This window comes from Pongo abelii, chromosome 20 (assembly GCF_028885655.2).
Source record: "Pongo abelii isolate AG06213 chromosome 20, NHGRI_mPonAbe1-v2.0_pri, whole genome shotgun sequence".
NCBI classification, from domain to species: domain Eukaryota; kingdom Metazoa; phylum Chordata; class Mammalia; order Primates; family Hominidae; genus Pongo; species Pongo abelii.
The window spans coordinates 9,307,676-9,329,666 of NC_072005.2; the positions used below are offsets into that span (position 1 = coordinate 9,307,676).

At 41.6% G+C, this 21,991-nt stretch overlaps 1 protein-coding gene across 2 annotated transcripts; it reads right to left on the reverse strand.

Moving 5' to 3' along the window:
* Positions 1 to 377: 377 nt before the first annotated feature.
* On the reverse strand, positions 378 to 20,639 carry ZNF699 (zinc finger protein 699). Of its 2 annotated transcripts, XM_024237316.3 has the most exons (6): positions 20,518 to 20,639; positions 16,254 to 16,306; positions 13,575 to 13,701; positions 9,027 to 9,137; positions 8,444 to 8,627; positions 380 to 8,086 (listed from the first exon to the last, which is right to left on the reverse strand). In XM_024237316.3, exons 2-6 carry the CDS (start codon positions 16,299 to 16,301, stop codon positions 6,628 to 6,630), a joined length of 1,929 nt encoding a protein of 642 aa, XP_024093084.2. In that variant the 5' UTR covers positions 16,302 to 16,306; positions 20,518 to 20,639; the 3' UTR covers positions 380 to 6,627. The 2 variants fall into 2 exon arrangements, with proteins under 2 accessions (XP_009251007.3, XP_024093084.2); XM_009252732.4 differs by lacking the exons at positions 13,575 to 13,701; positions 16,254 to 16,306; positions 20,518 to 20,639 and having other exon boundaries at positions 378 to 8,086; positions 8,839 to 9,120.
* Between the last annotated feature and the right edge of the window lie 1,352 nt (positions 20,640 to 21,991).

Here is a 21,991-nt window from a genome sequence, read left to right on the forward strand (position 1 = left end):
TGGCATGCGCCTGTAATCCCAGCTACTCGGGAGGCTGAGACAGGAGAAACCCTTGAACCTGGGAGGTGGAGGTTGCAGTGAGCCGAGCTCACGCGACTGCACTCCAGCCTGGAGACAGAGTGAGACTCCATCTCAAAAAAAAAATTAATTAAATAAAATAAGAACTTAGGATAGTGGAAGAAGTGTTTCTGATCCCACAGAAAGGATATAGTCCCTGCTTCCACCCCAGCCATGCTAGTATCACTTCCTATATGCATTTCTGGTGATACTGAGTGGCTTTAATTTATAGCCAATGTTGATAATCTATCTGCCCAAGGCTAAACATAGACTGGTTCTTATTCCTTATTTTTTTAACACCTTTCAGATTTTTACATATTAGCCAAAAATTTTATGATTGAGGAAGATAACAGAAACACAATTAATTGAGAAGCTTCTCTGGGTACTTTGGGCCTCTTAGAGTAGGGTGCTGGGTTTAGAAGTTTTATCGTATTTCAAAAGACTTAGTGTGGGTAGTGAATTTGAAGACAGATCTGACCAGAATACTGTGTCCTATATATCCTAGTAGCAGAACATTTAGATAACTGTACTCATTCATTTTACAAATGTTTGAGTCACTATGAGGTGTCTGTCACCATAAAGGAAAGGAAGCAATCCAGGACTAGTCATAAATTTGAGTTGGAAGTACAGTGTCATTTATAAGGGTGGAACAGGTATGATAAGGGTAACTTGCTAAAGAAAAGTTCTATTTGGGGCATGTTATTTTGAAGATGATTATCGGCCATGCAAATATATGTTTGGAGCTCAGAGGAGGAGTCTGAGCCATGATTTGAATTTGGGAGTTGTTAGCCGATGCGTGTATCAGTTAGCTATTGCTCCAATGTGCTGCCTAACAAATGATCACAAAAATCCCAGAGGCAAAAACATCAAGTATGTTATTTAGCTCACAAATCTGGGAGTTGGTCTGCATTGGGCTCCACTGAACCATTTAGCTACTCTTGTGTCTGTAGCAGTGCCAGAAGTGCTAAAGTTAGCAAACCCAACTACATAAGCATGTTTAAAGCCTCTGTTCATATTTTACTGGTTAACGTTCCATTGCCCAAAACAAGTCACATAGCAAAGGGCATGAATATACAAGGAGTGAGGAAATGGGGGCATTAATTTTCTAGAATGTGGTAGTGAAAGTCAAGGTACTTGGACCATGGGATGAAACTACCTTCTGAAGGAGAAAGAAAAAAAGGATCTATTGAAAGAAAGGTCACAACCAGGCATGGTGGCTTACATCTGTAAACCTAGTATTTTGAGAGGCCAAGGTGGGCAGATCACTTGAGCCTAGGAGCTCAAGACTAGCCTGGGCAACATGGTGAAACCCCATCTCTACAAAAAAAAAAAAAAAAAAAGCTGGGTATGGTGGTGTGTGCCTGTAGTCACAGCTATTCAGGAGGCTGAGGCAAGAGAGTCACTTGAGTCCAGGAGGTCGAGGCTGCAGTGAGCTGTGATTTTATACTGCCTTTCAGAATAGTTTTCAACTTTTATGAGACAATATAAACCTGATACAAAACAGACAAGTATATTATGATAAAAGAAATCACAGGACAACCTTCTCATTAACATAGACACAGAAATACTTTTTTTAAAGTAACATTGAATCTAGCAAAAATGAAAAGGCTAATAAACCATATCCAAGTGTGGTTTATTCCAGTAATAGATGTTGTTTTACCATATGAAAATCAAGGAATATATAATTCACCTTATTAACAGATTTAAGAATTTTTTTTTCCAGATCTCTCAGGATTGACAAGGATTTCTTAAAGACTCTGATACATGCAGAGAAGGCACTAGATAAAATCTAATGTCCATTCATGATTTTTACAAAACAATCTTGACAATCCAAGAATAAAACAGAATTCCCTTAATTTGATAAGGGTTATTTATAAAAAACTTCTAGGTAGTATCATACTCAATGGTGAAATATTAAAAACATTTCCCTAAGTTCAGAAACAAGGCAAAGATATTCACTTTCATCATTTCTATTCATTACTCTAAAGAAATAAGGCAAGAAAAATAAGCAAAAAATAAAGTTTAGACCTTAGGTAAGACTTTCTTTTATTGGTATCAACAGGATTATATATATATAGAAAATCCAAAATCCACAAAGTATTGGAATAAATAATTGAATTTATAAATGTCACCAGCTATAAAGTCAATATACAAAAAGATATTGCAATTCTACGTACTAGCCAAAAACATTGAAAAACAAATAAAAAATACAAAGCAAAATATACTAGAAATAAATTAAATGAATCAAGATTTTTACAATGAAAACTATAAAACACTCTTGAGAAAAGTTAAAGACAACCTTGGTAAATGGACAATTATACCATATTCATCAACTGGAAAACTCGATATTGTAAAGATGTCAATTATCCTCAGGTTATTTGATAAAATCAATGTAATTACAGGCATAGTACCAAAAATTCATTTGTGAACATTAATCCTGAGATTCCAAAATTAATTTAGAAAACATGGGGAACAGAGAAGGCAAGACCATCTTAAAGAATAAAAAAGTTGGAAGGCTTTCACTACTAGATTTCCAAAAATATTACAAAGCAACATAAATTAAGATAGTATGGTATTGATGCAAGAAAAGACAAATGAACCAAGAGGCAGAGATTGGCTCGGCCGAGAGGAAACCACGGTCTCTTTGATAAATCTATATACACACACCTTGATCCTACCTCACGCGCTACAAAAAATTAGTCAAAGTAGATCACAGACCTACATAAAAAAACAATAAAGAATCTAGAAGGAAACATAGGAGAAAAGATTCATTTTCTTGGTCCAGGCAAATAATTCTTAAACAGGTGTCAGATCTCAAGTTGATCTTTATGCTCATTAAAGATTAAGCAGTAATCTTTTTTTTTTTTTTTTTTTGACACGGAGTCTCACTCTGTTGCCCAGGCTGGAGTGCACTGGCACAATCTTGGCTACCGGCAACCTCCACCTCCCAGGTTCAAGTGATTCTCCTGCCCCAGCCTCCTGAGTAGCTGAGATTATAGGCACAGGCCACCACGCCTGGCTAATTTTTTTAGTAGAGACAGGGTTTCACCATGTTGGCCAGGCTGGTCTTAAACTCCTGACCTCAGGTGATCCGCCTGCCTCGGCCTCCCAAAATGCTGGGATTACAGGCGTTGAGCCACTGTGCCCGGCCAAGCAGCAATCTTTAGCAATCTAAACACATGTTAACGGATGACACCTGACCTTTCTAAAATGCTATCTAGGAACTACCTAACCCTGGCTGAGTTCCCAGACTTCACAGTTCCCACTTGCTGCTAAGACCAACATAACAGCTAACAATATTACCACTGCTTTTAGATCCTACCTGCCCACTCCTGCCTCCTCCCCTCTGCATATGCCCCAAAACTTCCAGGACTCTATGATTCAGTCAGTGCAGACTCTAATCCAGTTTCTGGATAAGCGCGGGCACTAACCCTAAGCAAATGAGAGTATTACATTCCCCAGGCCAGTGACCAGAGTACAGTGGGCAAGTGAGCCAGTCAGAGCCAACTAGATTGAATTCTGATCATCATATTGGAACTGTTCAAAAAGACAATCACTCTTTTCTCCCTGAGACTTTAAGTTGGGAAGAAAGTAGCCAGAGTTTCTGGGGCCATCTATGAAGAGACAATCTGCTTGGAAGAAATGCTAATGCAGGAGGATGCACAGCCAAGACAGGGAGACAGAATTCAACTGATAACACTTTTTTAGCCCCAGGATTTAGCCATGTCTGAAGCTCGTTATACTCGAGGTCTTTTTAGTAATAAATTATTTAAACCAACAAATTTCCTTTAAAGAGTGAAAAGACAAGACAGAGATTAGGAAATGTTTATCTGTAATGTATGTATATATAATATACATATTTTATGTATATATGTAATATATGATACATGGTTTATACATATCTATGCATGTGTACCTAGATATAGATATACATACATACAATAAAGGACAAGTAACCAGAAGGAAATCTTTCAATTTTTTTTTTAAAAGGAACCATAAGTCTGGGTGTGGTGGCTCACACCTATAATCCCAGCACTTTGGGAGGCCAAGGTGGGCGGATCACCTGAGGTCAGGAGCTCAAGACCAACCTGGCCAACATGGTGAAACCCCATCTCTACTAAAAAATACAAAAATTAGCCAGGTGTGGTGGCACACGCCTGTAATCCCAGCTACTCAGGAGGCTGAGACAGGAGAGTCACTTGAACCCAGAAAGCAGAGATTGCAGTGAGCAAGATTACACCACTGCACTCCAACCTGGGCACAAGAGTCCGTCTCAAAAAAAAAAAAAGAAAAAAAAGAAAAGAAATCATAGATGGGTGAAATGTTTCAACAGGTGCCCCCACAAAAAAAAATCCCAATAGCCAATAAGCACATCGAAAAGTACTCAAAATCATTACACATCAGGTAAATGCACACTCTCTGCTGGATGACTATAATCAGAAAGTGCTGGACAGGTGTGTGAAACAACTGGAACTTTCATGCATTGTTTTGGGGATTATTAGTGGAATCAATATTTTTTGAAAACTGCAATACCTACCAAAACTAAACTTAAAGTCTACCCTATGATTCAGTAAATTCATTCCTGCACATATAGCACATACCAAGGTAAATAAGCCCATACATCTATCAAAAGAACAATTAAAAGTCAAACTACACATTATGTTGAGCAAAAGAAGTCAAAACACATAACTGTACATATTGTATTTTAACATTTGGATGAAAATCAAGAACAAGCACACCAAGTCAATTATAGTAAGAGTCAAAATTGTGGTTGCCCTGTGGAGTAATTAATCACTGAGAAAGAGGATGAAGGAACTTCCTAAAGTCTTGGAAATGTTCTCTGTTTACCAGGACATATACATACATGAAATTTCATTAAGCTGTACATTGAAGATGAGCACACTTCATGCATGTTAGCGTATGTATAATATAATAAAATAAAAAGTGATTAAGGGGAAATAGTAGAGTTGTACTTTTAAAGGGAAAATATAATAGGAGGGAAATATCATAGTAGTAGATTATACTTTTAAAGGGAAAATATAATACTGTAGCTAAAGGTACCTGAAGCAATTCATCTTCTTACATTAAAAAAAAAAAGCAGTAAAATATTTTCTGTTTAAAGGTGTCAAGTATAAAGTATAAATCTTTCTCCATTAAAACAGGATGACACCCTGTGGATGCTTACCTCAATTACCAAGGGTAACTTCCCTCACTCTCCACAGCTCTTGCTTTTGAGACTTGCAAAAATATCTTTCCCCGTGAATAGCGTGACATGATGCGATTGGACTGTGTAAGAAAGACTGCAACGTAAGCAAAATGGCAATGCCAGAGCTTGCTAGAAAATCCAAGAAGCTGTATATGGTGATAGCCGTAGAGATGCTGCCTTGGAGGACACTGAAGTCAAGCAAGCATTTAATGTTTGGTTTTTTATTTCGTTTTGTTTTGTTTTTGAGAAAGGGTCTCACTCTGTCACTCAGGCTGGAGTGCAGTGGCATGATCATTGTTCACTGCAGCCTCAAACTCCTGAGTAGCTGGGACCACAGGTATGCACCATCACACCCAGCTACAACATTCAGTTTTGAGCAAATATTGATCAATGAGTCCAACAGTCAGAAAAATGAGCTGAAAACTAGAGGTTACCAGGCCTTTATACGTCTGTCTCTCTGTCTGATGGCCCCACTAAACATAGCATAACAGCTTTTTCTTCCCTTATGCCTTCCAAATCTCATACAAACTCTTATTTTAGACAAGTCTAACCTAGAACTGGAGAAAAAAGTGATTCTGGGAAATGTAGTTAATGTAACACAATTTTTACACCCAAAACACTGGATCCAATTCCCAGCCATGAGCAAGGACAAAGAACAAAATATAAAAATAGTATATTAAGTTAATTTCTGATGAAATTACTCACTAGACAATAAAAGCTTTTAATAGTAAAAATTGATCATCTCAGAAACTCTAACGTCTCTTAGCAAAAAAGAATAGGAAGAAAAATATTGAGTGGGCAAGTTCCATTATCTGCCACGTAGACTAAAAACAAAACATCAACAAAAACCAAAGTGTCAATATTATAATGACTACCCATTTAAAGAACAATGAACATTAATTAGAAACCACTTTTTTAAAAAAGACCACTCCTGCCTATACAGAAAAAATATTTCATGTCCTCCATGATCCAAAAGATTTTGTAATGGAAATCATATTTACATCAGAACCAAAATTAAAGCACCTCATACTAAAAAGTATGTGGCTAGAGCTGAAAAGGTAAATTTATCACCTTCAATGTTCCTATCAGAAAACACTGGTAATCAACAAGCCAGCAGTCTATTTTAAGGATGAGGCACTGATCTTCATTTCTAGTACAAATTTTCTTATACATAATAAGCAATGTTCATAAAGGCTTTAGCACATGATTTACATACACAGGGTTTCTCTAAAGTGTCCTCAAATCTTCAAAACAATGAGCAATTATTTCCTACTTTCTTACATTCATAGGGTGTCTCCACAGTATGAGATCTCACATGTTGCCTACGATCTGAAGCTTTGCAGACATTCCCATATTCCTTACATTTATGTGTTTTCTCTAGTGTGAGTTTTCACATGCCTTCGAAAGTAGGCAGGACAAACAAAGGCTTTCCCACATTCCTTACATTCATAGGGTTTCTCTCCAGTGTGGCTTCTCACATGCCTTCGAAAGGACGAGGGACAACTGAAGGCTTTTCCACATTCCAGACATTCAAAGGGTTTCTCTCCAGTGTGCATTCTTGCATGTACAGTAAGGTATGAAGAATGACGAAATGCTTTCCCACATTCCTTACATTCATAGGGTTTTTCCCCAGTGTGCGTTCTCATGTGGATCCTAAGGGCTGAGGGATAAATAAAGGCTTTCCCACATTTCTTACATTCATAGGGTTTCTCTCCAGTGTGAGTTCTGATGTGTACTGTAAGGTGGGAGGAACTAATAAAGGCTTTCCCACATTCTTTACATTCATACGGCTTCTCTCCGCTGTGAGTTCTTAGGTGTTCGGTGAGGGATGAGGAACGACTAAACATCTTCCCACACTCCTTACATTCATACTGTATCTTTCCAGTGTGATCTCTCACATGTGCTCTAAAGGATGAGGGACAACTAAAGGCCTTCCCACATTCCTTACATTCATAGGGTTTCTCTCGACTTTGATTTTTCACATGTGTATTAAGGGAAGTGGGAAGGTAGAAGGCCTTTCCACATTCCAGACATTCATATGGTTTTTCTCCAGTGTGTTTTCTCATGTGGATACTTAAGGAGGAGGGACAATTGTAGGCCTTCCCACATTCCTTACATTTATAGGGTTTCTCTCCAGTATGTGTCCTCACATGTACAGTGAGTTTTGAGGACTCGCTGAAGGCCTTCCCACACTCTTTACATTCATAAGGCTTCTCTCCAGTGTGAATTCTTATATGTATTATAAGGTGAGAGGAAGAGCTAAAGGCCTTCCCACATTCCTTACATTCATATGGCTTATCTCCACTGTGAATTCTTTTGTGTTTGGAGAGTGAGGAGGAACAACTGAAGGCCTTCCCACATTCCTTACATTCATAAGGCTTATCTCCACTATGAATTCTTTTGTGTTCTGTGAGTGATGAGGAACAACTAAAACCTTTCCCACATTCTTTACATTCATAATTTGTCTTTCCGACGTGAATCTTCATATGTGCTCTAAAGAATGAGGAACAGCTGAAGGCTCTGGTACATTCCTTACATTCATAGGGCTTCTCTTCAGTGGGGGTTTTCATATGCTTCTTGAAACAAGCAAGAAAATGGAAGGCCTTCCCACATTCCTTGCACTGATAGGGTTTGCTTCCAGTATGAGACCTGATGTGACTCTTAAGGGATGAATGATCCACAAAGGCCTTTCCACACTCATGGCATTCATAGGATTTTACTTCAGTATTTCTCTTGAGTGAATCAAGATTTGGAATTTGGCTGAAAGTCTGTCCATCTTGATTTTCTTCACAACATTCATAGATGTTGTCTACCATATGATTTCTTTTAAAAATAAAAGACACATTATTAGTAATAAATTTCTACCAATTTCAGTGAATGTGTGTGTTTTCTGCCCTTCTGTCAAGTTATAAGCTGAAAGTTTTCACAGAGGGCTCTACCATAGCTAATACTGTCACTGAGTTATTGACTCATGGGATTTTTCTGATAATTGTTTACAACTGAAGTATGTGTCAAACATTCAAAATCTCAGTCTCATTTGTGGAAAAAATTAACTCATGAAAATTCTTTCTCAAACCACAATCTTTGATCTAGGCTTATTTATATATACATATTTCTTAGATTTCATGACTTTAAGATTCTCTCCTGAGGCACTTTCTCTTTCTCACAAATGGCACTCACCTCAAATGTCTCTCATGGCTTTTGTTCTGATAATCAATACCACAGGACTCCTGGTTTTCATGTAAACTGGAGAACCAGGAATCATTCCTTTTGAATCTTACTATTTTCTGTTCATTGGATATTTTTTCTCCACAGATATCTTGTGGAGCAACTGATTCATTAGTTTTAAGTTGAGTCTCAAAACCTGAAACAAAAAAAGTGAAAGCTTCTTTGAGCAAAGGACTTTTAGCAGAGTGGCTATTTCAGGACTTTGGTATTAATAGGCACAAGGGTCAAAATGGTAAGCAATTAACTAAGAAATAATTCTATGAAGATTGAAACTAACATAACTAAGATAGTATTAGGAGAACAAAACAGAAATTGGATAAAATGCACATGACCAAATGCTAACTTACAAATAGGAAACATGGAAGGTCTTTGCCGAGAACAAGGAAAATGTGAGAGGACTGATAAAAAGTCAAAATAGTCATCTGAGATGTCTGTGGAAGATGAGCTTCCTCATATAAAACAAAGTTTGTTTTTGTTTTTTACTTTAAGTTGATTTTTTCCCCCAACCAAAGCAGTTTCTCCCAAGGGTTCTTGCCTTCCTGGTGCTCTCCCATAAAGATACCCTGGATAAGTTCTCTCTTCACTGTCTGCAGGTCCTCCTCTTGTTCCCACTGGGAGATCAGATGGGGTGTGTGTAGTGGATACCCTGCACAAGCAGAAAGGCATATCATGAGGGAAAATTATGAAGAATCACTAACATTTCCATGAAACAGAAACAAAACTTTAGTCTTCTGATATTCCAAAAATGGACAACTGTGAGTTTAACTGCAACAAAATGTCAAATTTATTTTTATTTCTTTTAAAAAAGGAGAGGTGGCAGGTTGGGCGCAGTGGCTCACACCTGTAATCCCAGCACTTTGGGAGGCCGAAGCAGGTGGATCACGAGGTCAGGGGTTCGAGACCAGCCTGGCCAACATGGTGAAACCCTGTCTCTACTAAAAATACAAAAATTAGCAGGGTGTGGTGGAGCACACCTGTAATCCAAGCTACTCAGGAGTCTGAGGCAAGAGAATTGCTTGAACCCGGGAGGCAGAAGTTGCAGTGAGCCGAGATGGTGCCACTGCACTCCAGCCTGGGTGACAGAGCGAGACTCTATCTCAAAAAAAAAGGAGAGGTGGCAGGAGGAAGCAACCTCTGACAGAATTGATCTAATGTTCACACCTAAACCACAATATCATTACAAGCTGGTCAGACAGTCACAACTGGGACATTTTGTTCTCCTATTGAATATAAATAATCTCACAAAATACTAATCTTGGATAAAGTTACTCTGAAATCATGATAAAATGAAACAAAACAAGGTTACCTCATAATTTTGTCTAAAGACTTTATGCCACTCACAACATACTCAATAATAGAGTATTACTGAATAATACTGTCAGCAACCAGCAATACTATCCACTTTCTGTCAGCAACCAATCTAAAATGACTGCCTGTGTCACTAGGCTGAACAATGTCCCCTCAAAATTTATGTTCAAATGGATCAATGGAAAAGCACAGTGGGTTCAGAAACAGAGCCACACTGATACAGTCAGCTGACCTGGACAAAATAGCAAAGGCAATACAATGGAGAAAAGATAGTCTTTCCCACAAGTGGTACTGGAACAACTGGACATCCACAAGCAAAAAAATAAATCTAGACACAGGCCTTAGACCCTACACAAAAGTTAACTCAAAATGGGTCACAGACCTCACTGTAAAATGCAAAGCTAGAAAACTCCTAGAAGATAACAGGAGAAAAATCTAAATGACCTTCTGTTTGGCAATGACATTTTTATTTATTTATTTTTTTTCTGAGATGGAGTCTTGCTCTGTCGCCCAGGCTGGAGTGCAGTGGCGCAAACTCAGCTCACTGCAAGCTCCGCCTCCCGGGTTCACGCCATTCTCCTGCCTCAGCCTCCTGAGTAGCTGGGACCACAGATGCCTGCCACCACGCCTGGCTAATTTTTTGTATTTTTAGTAGAGATGGGGTTTCACCGTGTTAGCCAGGATGGTCTCGATCTCCTGACCTCGTGATCTGCCTGCCTCAGCCTCCCAAAGTGCTGGGATTACAGGCATGAGCCACCACGCCTGGCCTGACATTTTTAATATTTTTTTTTTAAGAGACAGGATCTCACTTTATTACCCAGGCTGTAGTAGTGGTGTGATCATAGCTCACTGCAGCCTCAAACTCCTGGACACAAGTGATCCTCAAGCCTCCATCTCCCAAGCAACTGGGACTACCAGCGTGTGCTCCCACACCCTGGCAATGATATTCTAGGTAATAATGCTAAAGCATGATCCATAAAACAAAGAATCAATAATTGAACTTCATTAACATTAAAAATTTCTGCCCTCTGAAAGACAATGTCAAGAGAATGGAAAGATAAGCCACAGCCTGGGAGAAAATATTTGCAAAAAACATATCTGAGAAGGAACTGTTATCAAAAATATACAAAGACTGTAGCAGATATCATACAGAAAAAAACAAACAAAATATTCACAGAACTCTTAAAACTCAACAATGTTTAAAAAAAAAAAGACAAAAAAATGAGCCAAAGACCTTTACAGACACCTCACCAAAGAACACACACAGATGGCAAATAAGCATATGAAAAGATGCTCAACATCATAAGTCATCAGGGAAATGCAAATTAAAACAAGGCACCACTACACACCTATTAGAACGGCCAAAATCCTGAACATTCACAACAACAAATGCTGGTGAGGATGAGGAGCAACAGGAACTCTGATTCATTGCTGGCTGGAATGCAAGATGGTATAGCCACTTTGGAAGACAGTTTGGCAGTTTCTTTTTTTTTTTTTTTTTTTTCAGATGGAGTCTCGCTCTGTTGCCCAGGCTGGAGTGCAGTCGTGCAATCTTGGCTCACTGCAAGCTTTGCCTCCCGGGTTCATGCCATTCTCCTGCCTCAGCCTCCCGAGTAGCCTGGGACTACAGGCACCCGCCAACACACCCGGCTAATTTTTTGTATTTTTAGTACAGACGGAGTCTCACCGTGTTAGCCAGGATGGTCTCCATCTCCTGACCTCATGATCCGCCCGCCTTGGCCTCCCTAAGTGCTGGGATTACAGGTGTGAGCCACCACACCCAGCTGACAGTTTCTTATAAAATTAAACATCCTCTTACCATAAAACCCAGCAACTGAATTGCACTCCTTTTACCCAAAGGAGTTGAAAATGTATGCCCACATAAAAACCTGCACACCAATGTTCATAGTAGCTATATTTATAACTGCCAAAATGTGTAAGCGACCAAGAAGTCCTTCAGTAGGTGAATGGATAAACTGTGGTACATCCAGACAATAGACTATTAGTCAGAGGTACAAAGAAATGAGCTCTCAAGCCATGAAAAGACATGGAGGAATCTTAAATGTATATTCTAAGTGAAAGAAGCCAATCTGAAAAGGCTACATACTGCATGATTCCAACTATATGACATTTTGCAGAAGGCAACATCGTTTTGGAGACAGTAAGAAGATCAGTGGTTGCCAAGATTTAAGAGGCAGGGAAGGAGGGATGAATTGATAGAGCACACAGGATTTTTATAGCAGTGAAACTATTCTGTATGATATAATAGTGGATACATGTCATTATATATTCTTCCAAACCCATAGAATGTACAATACCAAGAGTGAACCCTAATGTAAATGATGGCCTCTGGGCAATGATGATGTGTCAGTGTAGCTTCATCAGTTATAACAAATTTACCACTCTGGTGGGGGATGTTGTTATTAGAGGAGGCTATGCATGTGGGAGCCAGAGGTTATATGGGAAACCTCTGTACCTTCCACTTAATTCAGCTGTGAACCTAAAATTGCTCTAAAAATAATAACAAAGCCTACACAAAAAAAAAAGAGAGAGAGAGAGAGAAGTCCACCCAGAACCTCAGAATGTTACCTTATTTAGAAATAGGGTCTTTACAGATATAATCAAGACAAGGTTATACTGGATTAGGATGGGCCCTAAATCCAATGACTGGTGTCTTTGTAAGGAGAAAGAGACTTAGACACACAGGCAAGAAGACGAAGGCAGAGAATGGAATGATACATCTGTAAGTCAAGGAATGCCAATGATTGCCAGCAATCATCAGAAGCCAGGAAGAGAAAAGGGAGTCTTTCCCCCAGAGCCTTCAGAGAGAACATGGCCCTGCTGATCCCTTGATTTCAGATACCCAGCCTCCAGAAATGCTGTGAAGGAAAAAATTTCTATTGTTTTTAGCCACCAGTGTGTGCTACTCTGTTACAGAAGGTCTAGGAAACGAATACAGTCTACTTCCATAGATCCATCCCCAAATCACTCAACTGAGGCACAAATCCTGTAATAGGTCTTTTCTAACACCCTCTTACTAGGACATGTAAGAGGCATGTATTCTTGCTTGCTGCACTGCAAAATAAACCCAACTTGTTTAACCATAGGTGTGTTCTGGTAGTCTTTGGGTAAAGGACATAGATAGCAGTAAAATCTTCAAAATGTCCAAACTACAAACCTCCTCCCTGTGTCCTATAGTGATTGCTGAGGTTTATACCCACACTTTCAATACTTAATAAACCTCAAGGCTTTCAACCATGAAAAAAAGCATCAGTTCAATATACAGATGTTTATTTTCTTTCTTTTTTTTTTTTTTTGAGACGGAGTTTCACTCTTGTTGCCCAGGCTGGAGTGCAATGGAGCAATCGTGGCTCACCATAACCTCCACCTCCTGGGTTCAAGTGATTCTCCTGCCTCAGCCTCCCAAGTAGCTGGGATTACAGGCATGCGCCACTATGCCTGGCTAATTTTGTATTTTTAGTAGAGACGGGGTTTCTCCATGTTGGTCAGGCTGATCTTGAACTCCCGACCTCAGGTGATCCACCCACCTTAGCCTCCCAAAATGCTGAGATTACAAGCATGAGCACTGCGCCCGGCCCAGGTGTTTATTTTCATAGCAAAGCCACTAGACAGTAAGTTCCTTGGGGTTGGTGACCATATCTGTCTTATTTACCAATGTCTTCCCATTCCTCAGCCCAAATCCTAGAATAAAGTCAATTTAGTAAGATAAAATAACTTTCTAAACAACTATATGAAAGAATCTTGCCATTCTTACCTAGTGAGGCCAGGTTCTGGAAGTTTTCCAGCATCACATCTCTGTAGAGGTTCCTCTGAGCAAGATCCAGCAAAGCCCATTCCTCCTGGGTGAAGTCCACAGCCACATCCTCAAAGACTACTGAGTCCTAAAACATACCACAAATTCTGTTCAGAAAGGTACAATTCCTCCAATGTGTACAAGAGGACAGATGAGGCTGACAACATCGAGGAAATGAGAGTCAATTCATAGGAAGTTCAGAAGATCCCAGCATCTACTCTAGGGTTCAGTCAACAAATCTCTCTCTCTTTCTATCCACACATAATTCATCACTGATCAAATCCTGGCTTATAGATTTAATACTTCTAAAACACTAAATTGCCAGGCAAACTGGGTCAAGCCTGTAATCCCAGCACTTTGGGGGGCCAAAGCAGGAGGACTACTTGAGCCCAGGAGTTCAAGACCAGCCTAGGCAACAGAACATAGTGGTTTAAAAAAACCAAAATTTTTTTAAAAATAGCTAGGCGTGGTGGCATGTGCCTATGGTGGCAGCTACTCCGGAGGCTGAGGTGGGTGGGAGGATTGCTTGAGCCACAAGGTTGAGGCTGCAGTGAGCACGACCATGCCACTGCACTCTAGCCTGGACAAAAAAAAAAAAAAACACATTAAATTTATCTCCCTACAATCTGATGCCAATGAGCTAGGAAAAAACAAAGTGTTTTTCCTACCCTCTGACATAGTCACTTAATACTGTACAGAACACTTCTGACACCAGATATGTGGGGGATATTTTCCACAAACACCAAGCAACTCCCCAGTGGACACCAGCTGGGTATCCTACAATTTGCTTCTGATGCTATCTACTTGGAGATTCCACAGATGGGAGATTCCACAGGAGGCCCCACTAAACTGCCTCCCACTTCAGACGCCAATCCCAAGTTAAAAGGCTGTCAATTATACTTCTGACTGGCTAAAATCAGGGCTCCTACTACCCTCTCCTTGAGTTTGATTAATTTGCTGGAACAACTCACAGAACTCAGGGAAACATGTTTATTGGTTTATCACCAAGGTCATTACAAAGTACACAGATAAAACAGCCAGATGAAGAGATGGACAGGCCAAGGTATGCTGGGAAGGGGAGCAGAGATTCCATGCCCTCTCCTGGCATACCACCCTCCAGGAACCACCACACGTCCAGCTATCCACGAGCTCCTCAAGCCAGTCCTTTGGGTTTTTAAGGAGGCTCTATCACAGGCATGGCTGATTTAAGTCCCAATCTTCTGATCTTGCCTGGGTCTTTCTGAACCAGCCCCCATGCTGAGTGAGGCTCTCTAGGGGCTTCCAGACACCAACCATCTCATGCGCACACAAAAGACCCTCTTATTGCTCCAGAGATTACAAGGGTTTTTAGGAACTCTGTGCTAGGAAATAGGATGAAAACAAAATTGTTTTCTTTTTTTTTTTTTTTTTGAGATGGAGTCTCGCTCTGTCTCTCAGGCTGGAGTGCAGTGGCGCAATCTCGGCTTATTGCAACCTCCACCTTCCTGGTTCAAGCAATTCCCCTGCCTCAGCCTCCTGAGTAGCTGGGATTACAGGCACGTGCTACCATGCCCAGCTACTTTTTTTTGTATTTTTAGTAGAGACAGCGTTTCACCATGTTGGCCAGACTGGTCTCGAACTCCTGACCTCAGGCAATCTGCCCACCTCAGCCTCCCAAAGTGCTGGGATTGCAGGCGTGAGCCACCGTGCCCAGGCCCAAATATGTATTTCACAATATCATAGATGGTGACCAATGCTAGTCTTATGATGGCCTAGAAAAGTCCAGAACATATTGAAGAAATGAGAGAAATGCTCTGGAAATGAAATAATTTCCACATTGACATTATCGATTCCTTATTACAGAAATAACTTCGCCTGTTACTTTATTCCCACCATAGCAATCACTACAACATTAAACACAGGGTCAAATCTAGATGGGATTTTAATGAATAAAAATACACTGAAAGAAAAGAAGCCTTTCATTTTTTTCCCCCCTCACAAAACTGAGAGGCCCAGGAGACTGCATAAGCACAATTTTGAAGCCAGGCCCACAGCTGGTCATACTTCCTTGTATTCTAGGCCAGTGGTCAGCAAACTATGGCACATGGACTATATCCAAGCTGCCACTTGAATGCATAAATACAGTTTTATTGGAACACAATAAAATGTGTTTATGTACTGTCTATGGCTGCTTTTGCACCAAAATGGCAGAGCTGAATTGCAATAGAAACACTACGGCCGGCTGGGTGCGGTGGCTCACGCCTGTAATCTCAGCACTTTGGGAGGCCAAGGCGGGCAGATCACGAGGTCAGGAGATCGAGACCATCCTGGCCAACATGGTGAAACCCCATCTCTACTCAAAATACAAAGTTAGCCGAGAGTGGTGGTGCATGCCTGTAGTCCCAGCCACTCGGGAGGCTGAGGCAGGAGAATCGGTTGAACCAGGGAGTCGAAGGCTACAGTGAGCCAAGATGGTGCCACTGCACTCCAGCCTGGTGACAGAGCAAGACTGTGTCTCGAAAAAAAAAAACTACAGCCTTCAGTGCCTAAAATACTATGTGGTCCAATACAGAAAGAGATTGCTGGCTTGTGCCCTAAAACACTGAGGGAGACCTGGTGCAATGGAAATATTCTTTTGGACAATTATTACCTTTTACTTACCTGTATCCTATTTTTCTGTAACTCAGCAGTTTTTCTTTCTTCCTCCATGTCCCCTTCATGAAGAAAAGCAGGATATTGAGAAGTTAGAATTAAAAAAGGTGACATGAGAATCCAGACCTCCCCAAAATTCCCACACTCATGAGCCTGGATGTTGCAGCCCATCAATAATAAGTAACAACTCCCCTCAAAACACACACACACACACCCAAGACATCCAAGCAAATATACCCTGCTCTTGTGGGAAAGTGGAACAACCTTATGTCCCCCTAGAGATACAAAACAGTGCTCTGGTCCTTGTTGATCATAAAAAAGAGGTTGAGAGTGCTATTTTGTAAGTTAACTGAAGACTAGAAAAGTCTGGCTGTCAATCTGCCCATGATAACAAAAAGTATAAAATGTATCAGGGAGTATCTTCCACAACATGAATAAACACTCCCCATCTCAAATTCAAGAAAGCACTGATTTATATGCCAGGCTTCTGGGAGTTCCACTCCCGATATTTCTTACTTCTGCACCCCTTAGCTGGCTAACAGGCTTTGCTGCTCAGCCCTAGACCACTGCCCCTGCCCCCATGAGCTGCAGGGTTCCCCAAAACCTGAGAAAGAGCATCAGCCTATTTTTTTTTTTTTTTTTTTTGAGACGGAGTCTTGCTCTGTCACCCAGGCTGGAGTGCAGTGGTGTGATCTCAGCTCACTGCAACCTCCACCTCCCGGGTTCATGCCATTCTCCTTCCTCAGCCTCCCCAGTAGCTGGGATTACAGGTGCACACCACCATGCCTGGTTAATTTTTTTGTTTTTAGTAGAGACGGGGTTTCACCGTGTTAGCCAGGATGGTATCGATCTCCTGACCTCGTGATCCACCTGCCTCGGCCTCCCAAAATGCTGGGATTACAGGCGTGAGCCACCGTGCCTGGCCAAGCATCAGCCTATTGAATTCCATATGCTGGAGGCAGAGAAGGCCGCTACGCTGTGATACACATGTTAAATTTGCCTGCATAGTACAGTAGTAGCAGAATAAGAATACTTGGCCAAGCACGGTGGCTCACGCCTGTAATCCCAGCGCTTTCGGAGGCCGAGGTGGGTGGATCATGAGGTCAGGAGTTCAAAAGCAGCCTAACCAATATGGTGAAACCCCTCCTTTACTAAAAATACAAAAAGTAGCCAGGCATGGTGGCCCACGCCTGTAATCCCAGCTACTCAGGAGGCTGAGGCAGAAGAATGGCTTGAACCCGGGAGGCGGAGGTTGCAGCAAGCCGAGATCGCGCCACTGTACTCCAGCCTGGGAGACAGAGTGAGACTCCATCTCAAAAAAAAAAAAAAACAAAACTTGACCTGTGTCAGCCCTGATGTGGTATCTGCAGTGCTTCACAAATTTCAAACAAGGACATGTTAACAGTTACTTCCACTGCAATGGAACAAGTAGCATTTTCAAAAGCCAATAAAAAACTGTAACATTCTTCGCTGTATTAGTAACAATATATGCCATCTGGACAACCCTGATGTGAGAATGACTTTGCAAAGAAATGGCCACATTTTAGAATATTTCTCACAGAAGCTCTGCAAATCCAATATTATTACAACCAGTTTAGAATTATCTTAGAATGAGTCAATTAACCACATGTTCAATATTACCCAATTAGCTGCTGAGGCAGGGTCTGAATGCAGGCCTATTTGTCTTCAAAACCCAAACACCCAGTGAGTACATTTTTGAACACATACCTTAAATTTTAATTGTTTTTAAGCCCCTTATTCCCTAGTTTTACCAGGATTTAGCCTAGAACCCTATTGGGCACTACAGAGAGTGGACAAATGAAGCATTCTAATCAAATATGCTGAGCATGGTAGCTCATGCTTGTAATCCCAGCACTTTGGGAGACCAAGGTCGGAGGATCACATGAGGTCAGGAGTTCAAGACCAGCCTGGCCAAAATGGCGAAACCCTGTCTCTACTAAAACTACAAAAATTAGCCACGCATGGTGGCGCACAGCTGTAGTCCCAGCTACTCAGGAGGCTGAGGCAGGAGAATTGTGTGAACTCAGGAGGCGGAGGTTGCAGTAAGCCGAAATCACACCACTGCACTCCAGCCTGGGTGACAGAGCCAGACTCTGTCTCAAAATAAATAAAATAAATAAATAATCAAATATGCTATCTTTGAGCTCCTTCTCCTAAGGCCTATGTCTTGGGCAATGATGCTTCCCTTATAGCCCTTACCTCCTTCATTTCATATTTATTTAGGTGACATTTATCCTGACCCTACTACATGAAGTCACAAGGAATAAGGCATAGAAAAATAAAAAAGAAAAATCCTGAAGCAAATGAATGTTATAATATTTTGGGGTAAGACACTAAGTAAACAAAATACATCAGGTAGAGATACATGCTATATAAAAAATGTAGCACATTATAGGGATAAGGAGACATGTAACATATTTATCTTTAGCAAGTCAGGACAGGTAATGTGGCAGGGTAGAAGCAGAAAATTAAAATAACTTTCAGATCATGTTGGAATTTCAGAGGGTTTAGTATATCTATTATATATTTATAAGCATTATCAACTCCCAGAGGAAAAAAAATCAGTACTGGCCAGGCACGGTGGCTCACACCTGTAATCCCAGCACTTTGGGAGGCCAACGTGGGTGGATCACAAGGTCAGGAGTTCAAGACCAGCCTGGCCAAGATGGTGAAACCCATCTCTACTGAAAATACAAAAAAATTAGCTGGGCATGGTGGCAGGTGCCTGTAATCCCCACTACTTGGGAGGCTGAGGCAGAGAATTGTTTGAACCCAGGAGGCAGAGGTTGCAGTGAGCCGAGATCGTGCCACTGCACTCCAGCCTGGGAGACACAGCGAGACTCTGTCTCAAAAAAAAAAAAAAAAAAAAAAAAAAATCGGTATGAATAGGCTAGACTATTGGTATATAAAGTTGAATAAAGACCAGCATGAAAGTTCAGAAAGAAAATAGAAAATAATATTTTTTAAAACATAGTAAACAGAATCAGAAAAGCTAAAAAAGCATCCTTTGCAAAAAGAAAAACTAATGAAACTGACAAACTCAGCTTTTTAAAAAATTTTTTTATTTAATTTATTGTTTAAGACAGACTCTTCATGTTCCCAGGTTGACCTCATTTCCTAGGCTCAAGCGATCCATCTGCCTTAGCTTCCCACCAGCTGGGACTACAGATGTGCACCACCGCAGCCGGCAACAAACTCAGCAATTTTAAGAGCAACAGGGCATAAACAACAACAACAACAAAAATTATGAACAAGAATGAATCATAATTACAGATATCATAAGGAGAATATAGAAAAAAATTTAAGTAATAAATATGAAGATGCACAGGTAATTAATGAATTTCTAGGAAGTAGTACAACTTTCCAGCAATGATCTAAAACCTGATTACACCCAGTAATCAAAGAAAAAAGAAATCAGCGGTTTAAAACACGGTCAGGCCGGGTGCAGTGGCTCATGCCTGTAATTCCAGCACTTTGGGAGGCAGAGAGCCCATGAGTTCGAGACCTGCCCAGGCAACAAAGCGAGACTCCTATTTTCTAAAAAGAAATAGAAATAAAGAAAGGGAAAAAACCTACAAACACCTACAGCAAACATCCTGTTTAATGGTGAAATGATAGAATAATTCCCTCTGGAATCAGAAACAAGACAAGGATGTAAATTACATGCTATTCTGTCGGACATTGTACTGGAGGTCCTGGCAAGTGCAGTAAAGAAATGAAAAGAAATGGAAACTGCAAGGAATAAAAAGGGAAAAGATTGAAACTGACAGATGACCAAATTTTCTGTGCGAAATTTAACCAATCTATAGATAAATGATTCAAATGCATCATTAATGACAAAATGCATCAGTTCACTTTCACTTGAATATAATGTATCAAACTGATGTCCATAGGCAGAGTATAATATCCAGAGACCAAACACTATCTTTTTGTTTTTTTGAGACAGGGTGTCGCTCTGTTGCCCAGGCTGGAGTGCAGTGATGCGATCTCAGCTCACTGCAACCTCTGCCTCCCGAGTAGCTGGGAACACAGGAGCGCACCTTTTATTTTACTTTTTTTTTTGTAGAGACGGGATCTTGCTATGTTGCCCAGGCTGGCCTCAAACTCCTGGGCTCAAGCGATCCGCCCGCCTCGGCCGCCCAAAGTGCTGGGATTACAGGCGTGAACCACCGCGCTTGGCCCAAACACTACCTAACGCATAAACAGTGCACAGGAGGGGACCGAACCGAGGCAAATGTCACTCCGTGCTCACCCGACACGCAGCGATCCACAGATCAGCTCACAGAGAACGAAGCTGAGGCGCCTGTCCTTGAGACCCGAATGGCAGAGATGCTCTTCCTTTCTGGAAAGAGAGCAAAGGATGCTTTCGGAGGCTGATGAACTACGACATTGGTTCTCCAACTCTCGCCTGCATCAGAATCACCCCGATTTCTGTACCCAGACCAGAGTTCCCGATTCGGTGAGTTTGGGACCAGCCGCGGCCGCAGGGGCAGCTGACCAGGGCTATCTGAGGAAGCGCCCCTGCGGCGGGAGGCCCCGGGCGCGGGGTCCGGGCAGGGAGTGGCGGGGAGGCACCCTTAGACCGCCGATCCCCAAACCGAGGCCTCTGTCTCCCGCGGACCCGACCCGGGGCAGGCGGGGCGGGGCGCGGCAGGGCAGGACAGGCAGCGGATGGAGGCAAAAATGTTCCTCAGATGCGGGCGGAGGCGTACGGTGACATGGCTGTCGACTCGCGCATGCGCAGAAGCACACTTCTGATTCCTTTTTCGGCGCTGCAAACGGCGTATGGGGCGGGGCCTGGGAAGTGGACTTGAGGTGAAGGGGGTGGAGCGGGGAGGAGCGGGATGCGAAGGAGCGCCAAGGCTGGTTCCAGGGCAAGTGGATGAGAAATCCTAATTTCTTCATGATTTGGAGTAAACAGGGAAGAAACAGAACCCTGGACTGGACTTGCATGACTCGGCCTGAGCGGCGGAACTGGGACTAGACCGGACCTAGGGGCGTGGCCTTTTAAATACTCAAAGGGGCGGGGCTAAAGGTGGAACCAGATTGGGAGCGAGGCTTGGTTGAAATTCCTAGGGGGCGGAGACGAGGGCTAGGGGAGGGGCTTAAGTGACTAGGCCTGGGGTGGGGCTAAGGCTAGGGCTTCCCATCCAGGTTCTCAGCCACCACGGATACAGGATGCTCATCGATCGGGTTTATACCCATCCTCCACGTTGCTACAGCCCTGTACACAGGACACATATATTTGCAGCTCTAATAGGAAACAGACTCTCCTTTCCACTCACTCAGTCCTTTTGGGCCTTTCAGTTTTCCCTTTCGTTGTTGTATTGATAACTTCTCCTGTAGAGGGAAGCCATTGATAACTATTTAAATAGAACCTTTTTCCTGGAAACTTGCTGAATTCTGATAGCTGTCAGTTTATTATTTGGAACATCAAATATAAATATTTTCTATGCATATTTTCATTGTTTTAATGTGTATAACTCATTTCTTTTTCTTTTTGTGAGGCAATGTCTCACTCTATCGCCTAGGCTGGAGTGCAGTGGCGCGACCATGGCTCATTGCAGCCTTGACTTCCCCAGCTCAAGTGATTGTCCCATCTCAGCCCCCCAAGTAGCGAGAATACAGACGCGTACCACCCCACCCAGCTATTTTTTTTATTTTTTGTAGAGATGGGATCGCACTATGTTGCTGAAGCTGGTCTCAAACTCCTGAGCTCAAGCTAT